The 4,364-nt window shown below is 46.9% G+C and overlaps 1 protein-coding gene across 1 annotated transcript in view; it reads right to left on the bottom strand.

The window, feature by feature from the left end:
- The window catches only part of KCNV1 (potassium channel, subfamily V, member 1), a 9,910-nt gene extending 5,796 nt beyond the window's left edge, over positions 1-4,114 (bottom strand). The window contains exons 1-2 of the mRNA XM_009576336.1: positions 3,612-4,114; positions 1,289-1,815 (exon numbers count right to left, since the gene is read on the bottom strand). Of these exons, the coding sequence (XP_009574631.1) occupies positions 1,289-1,815; positions 3,612-4,093 (1,009 nt within the window). The 5' untranslated portion in view covers positions 4,094-4,114. The remainder of the gene's footprint in view (positions 1-1,288; positions 1,816-3,611) is intronic.
- Positions 4,115-4,364: the final 250 nt, after the last annotated feature.

Genomic DNA, 4,364 nt, shown 5'->3' with positions numbered 1-4,364 from the left:
CTGCTCCGTGGCAGGAAATCCTGGAAGGGTACGTTGAGTGCCATGTAAGAACGACCATCACCATCTTCAGAACAGGCTAATACTGCAGGACAGAGACCAAGATGTATCATTAGGATGTGAGTTTTCAAAGCTCCAAGTGTTGGCTGAACACTTCTCCTGCCAAATTCAGTGCCATATTCAGCACTGATTTAAGTGGGAACATAATTAAATCACTTTGAAAATGCAAAGCACTGGACAGCATCATGGCATGGAGCGGATATGGTGGGAGTACGGCTTTTACTCTTTCATATATCCAGGCATGCACATATCATGAAGTAGTAATAAAAATGGGGTAAACACAAGGGGAAATGCAACACCTTCCAACCATTTCCAGCTTCCTCTGATAAATTCCCATTGGAAAACATTACCTTTTATGCCTTCCCTTCACTACTCAGAAACAGTGAACAAAAATGTTCTCGGAAATGCATTTCAGCTTCCACTCTACCCCTGCTTGCTGTTCATCCATCTGCTGACCTGTCAGAAGTGCTTGGACACCAAGGGCCCCACACCGATGGGTGAATGCTGACTGAACCTCACACTGCTGCTCTGAGCTGCGTGCAGGTCCATTCAGTAAACAGCCCCCCGCTGTGCTCCACATATCACATAGATATCGGCGTGTTCAACAGGGCCAGAGAGCCCCTCGACCCACTGCCCGGTGTGATTCAGTTTAAACAGTTTTCTTGAAATGTTCTCTATCCTGGTTGTTTTCAGGATCTATGATGCAGACAAAATCATGGTAAATTTCTTTGTTCTTAACAAACAAATTGTGACAGGTAATTATAAGCTGTCATTAAAGGGCTTTTGTTAATACAAAAAGTGTGGGTCAATGACCTCTGCTTCTTCTCTTGCTTCATCCCTAACCACATCAACTCAAATATACGTTTGTAAATTTATGACATTGTGAATGACTGGTAGATGAATGACGGTTGGACTCGATGGTCTTAGAGGTCTTTTCCAACCTGAATGATTCTATGATTCTATGATTTATAGTATGCAACTTTGGGGCCTGTTTTTGTAAATATTCTGTGCAAACAATATACACTGGCTTTATGAAGAACTAAAATTTATTGGAGAAGGCCCCTGCCACTCAATTATCAATGTCCAAAAGTAAGATTTTCACAAGCCATTACTGCTAACACTAGATTGGGTAAAAAGGTTAGGCAAATGCACACAAAATGGGGGACTGTGCTGAGGAACAACTGCCGTAGGCAGCAAAAGCGAGAAGTACCACTACCATGGCCGAAAGTACCTGTGGAATGTCTTCCCAGCTTCAGCATCCGCAGGGCTCTGAGCAGTCTCAGCACTTGGACAATGCGCCCCACGTTCTCCAGTTCTTGGGAGCTCTCCCCACCACACAGGCTCTCCACCAGCAGGGTGATGTAGAAAGGTAAAATAGCAAGGAGGTCTATGATGTTTGCTACACTCCTTAGGAAGCGACACCGATCCCGCGCACACAGGAACCTCAGAACAAACTCCACAGTGAACCACGCAATACACAGGTACTCTAGGGCATCCAGTAGCGGTGGTGCCAGCCAGCTCAGCTCTACCGAAATCAGCGCCATGTTGGCAATGGACACAACCACAAAAGCCATGGACAGAGTGCCGAAAGTCCTGGCTGCTGCAGAGGAGCCAGGCTTTTCCAGAACTTCCCAAAGTTTCTGTCTGACACTGGGACAGAGGCTACCAGAAAAGTCCTCTTCCTCATCTTGGGCATCCAGTTCTTCTGCATCTTTCTTGATGTCTAAGGCTTCGCTCAGCTCCTTCCTCCTGAAGTACCTGCCCAGAACCCCCCCCCCCAAAGAGATTTTTAATACCAGTACGTGTATGTTTTTCTTATCCTCTACCACGGGAGGCGTAAGAATACACATTAAAGTATACCTTATGTGAGCCCAGAATACCCTGATGTCAAGCATATAGTTGATGATTTTCTTAATTGAGATGCTGCAGCATGTTTCCATTGACCTGATATTTCTATTCCCTCATTTCATATCAGTGACAGTTTGTATGTGCAGAGTAATTTTATTCTGATAGCATGTTATTTATATGGATCTTGTTGACTACAGTAGGATCTGCTGCATGACTAACATGCATTCTTGTAAGCAATCCTGGCACAACCAGAGCCTCTGTTTCTATATTGTCCTCAATTTTATTAATTATATTGCATTTTTATTACATTGTTGTGTACCTGCAATACTAAAAGGGAAGGCATAATAAAAGCCATGCAATTCATGGATGAAGTTCTGATCAATACACACTAAGATGGCAAGTTACGTTACTTTCTTTAAATATATGGGTCCTCACACAACAAAGTGCACAAGCATCTGTGCCGAGTAAAACTTACAGACTGTAAATGCATTGTTCAGTGTTTTGTTAGAGCAAGAGTATATTTACAGAACAATTTCATGAAACAAAAACAATCCTAAAGTACACAGAAAAATGCTTTTCTTTCATGTCTGTATTTCTTGACTGCTGCAAATCTCAAGCCTTAGACAAAGGGGCTATGAAATTTTGCCTTCATTTGATACACAGTTACTCCTGCATATGCCAAAGAGGTCTGTAGCTCCTTGTACCACCAAAGTAGGAGCTTTCCATTACACCTACCAGGGAAGGAAGAAAGGGATGAAAACCAGGATCCAACTCTCTCAGCTGCAGAACTGGACCATGCTGGGGTAGGGTAACTCTAGTATCCTTTTGGGGTGGGGTTGCTTCTTTGTTTCTTTCTAATAATTTTGCTTTAGATAAATAGCAGTTATACTCTTTAGAGAATTCATTTCTTCAATACTAACAAACAAACCAGTAACACTAAAAATGGTGGCAAAAAAATAAAATTAACTGCAAATAGAATTAACAGAAATGTCTTGGGGGTGGTTCAGTTGAAACCCACCTCGTTCCTAAGCTGCCTGTTACAATTTGTCTCCAGTGGGCCATGTTCCCACTGTTGCTGCCCCCTCCCTGTAAGCTGCTACATCCATGTGCGACGCTTCCCATCACGGCTCTTCCTGGAGCCATGCCACCCACACACAGCCTGGCAGGTGACCACCCCCCCTCTGCCTCTCCAGCTTGGATCTGGAAATCCTCCAGAATGAAAAGTGCAGGGTGGGGAGGCTCCAAACCCTCCCGGTATCACACCTGACTCTACATCCAATCCCTCTAACTAGGATAACCCCAAACTGGATGGCTGAAAGGACACCTCTCCTTTCACAACCTTTTTCATCTCTGGCATTGTCCCTTTCAAACATTTTGAGCTTCCGGGTCCAGTCCGAAGCCGGTACAGGACAACCCAGATCCTGCTCCTTTTAGGGTCTCACTGTCTTGACCCCACTACCAACCTGTCCCCCAGCAAAGGTCAACAGTGACCTCACCCAACACATCTCCTCCCATTTCCTACACCCATCCACCTCTAGAGTAGGATTCAGAGCTGAACTCATCCAGCTCTGAGCATGCTTTTCCCAATGCTCTGCTACCTCACCTACCCCCGCTGCTGGATCTCTCACCTGAGTGTCCCTGCACACAAGTCAACGCTGAGCTCACCCAACCCACAATCCTGTGCACCACGACTTCCCACAACTCACCGGTCTCTGCAGCACGAATCGATGCTGAGCTCATCCAAACCCCAGTACTGAATCTCTTGCAGAAAGGAGAGTGCACAAAGCTGCTCCATCACATGCAGCCTCCCTGTCTGGTAGTAATTCAAGATGTAGTGAAACGCCTGTGAGCTCCGGTCAAAGAAATATTCATTCTCCACGAGGTTGGCATCATCACAAAGCTCAAGGAGGCCAGAGGCCACATCCCGGGCAGCAGAGACCACTACAGCCAGTTTGCCAAGACGAGTGTCAGGGTAGCAAGACAAAGTTTGCTGGGACATCACAAAGCGGCTGCCTCCTACATTGATAGTAAAGCAGTCCAAGGAGGGAATGACCTTCTGGAGCAGGGGCCCCTGCTCTTCCTCACTGGAGAAAACACTGGAGTCCAGGGAGCCCAGGGATGTGCTACTCCCTGGTTCCTCCAGGGATGCTTGGGAAGAAAGAGACATGCAGCAGGGAGGCGACTTCATCCTGTAGCTGCCAGCAGCAGCCCACACTCTCCTGGATCGAAAACACAACAAAGCTGCCGAGAAGACTGCCCCGCGGGGGGTGGCCGGGCCAGACTAGAAATGTATCGGTTTGCTTTGGCTACCGTCCCAGGGACACCTCACCGTCCCCACTTCCTCCGAGCGATGCCTCCATCTGAGGCGGAGGTCAGGCAGGGTGTTGAGCAGCCCGACGCTGCCTACACCTGCGAGAACACAGAAGGAACAAGGGTACCCGAGACGGCTTCACCTCGCC

Source organism: Fulmarus glacialis, unplaced genomic scaffold (genome assembly GCF_000690835.1).
Source record: "Fulmarus glacialis isolate BGI_N327 unplaced genomic scaffold, ASM69083v1 scaffold35174, whole genome shotgun sequence".
Taxonomy (NCBI): domain Eukaryota; kingdom Metazoa; phylum Chordata; class Aves; order Procellariiformes; family Procellariidae; genus Fulmarus; species Fulmarus glacialis.
This window is presented reverse-complemented; position numbering and strand designations above follow the sequence as displayed.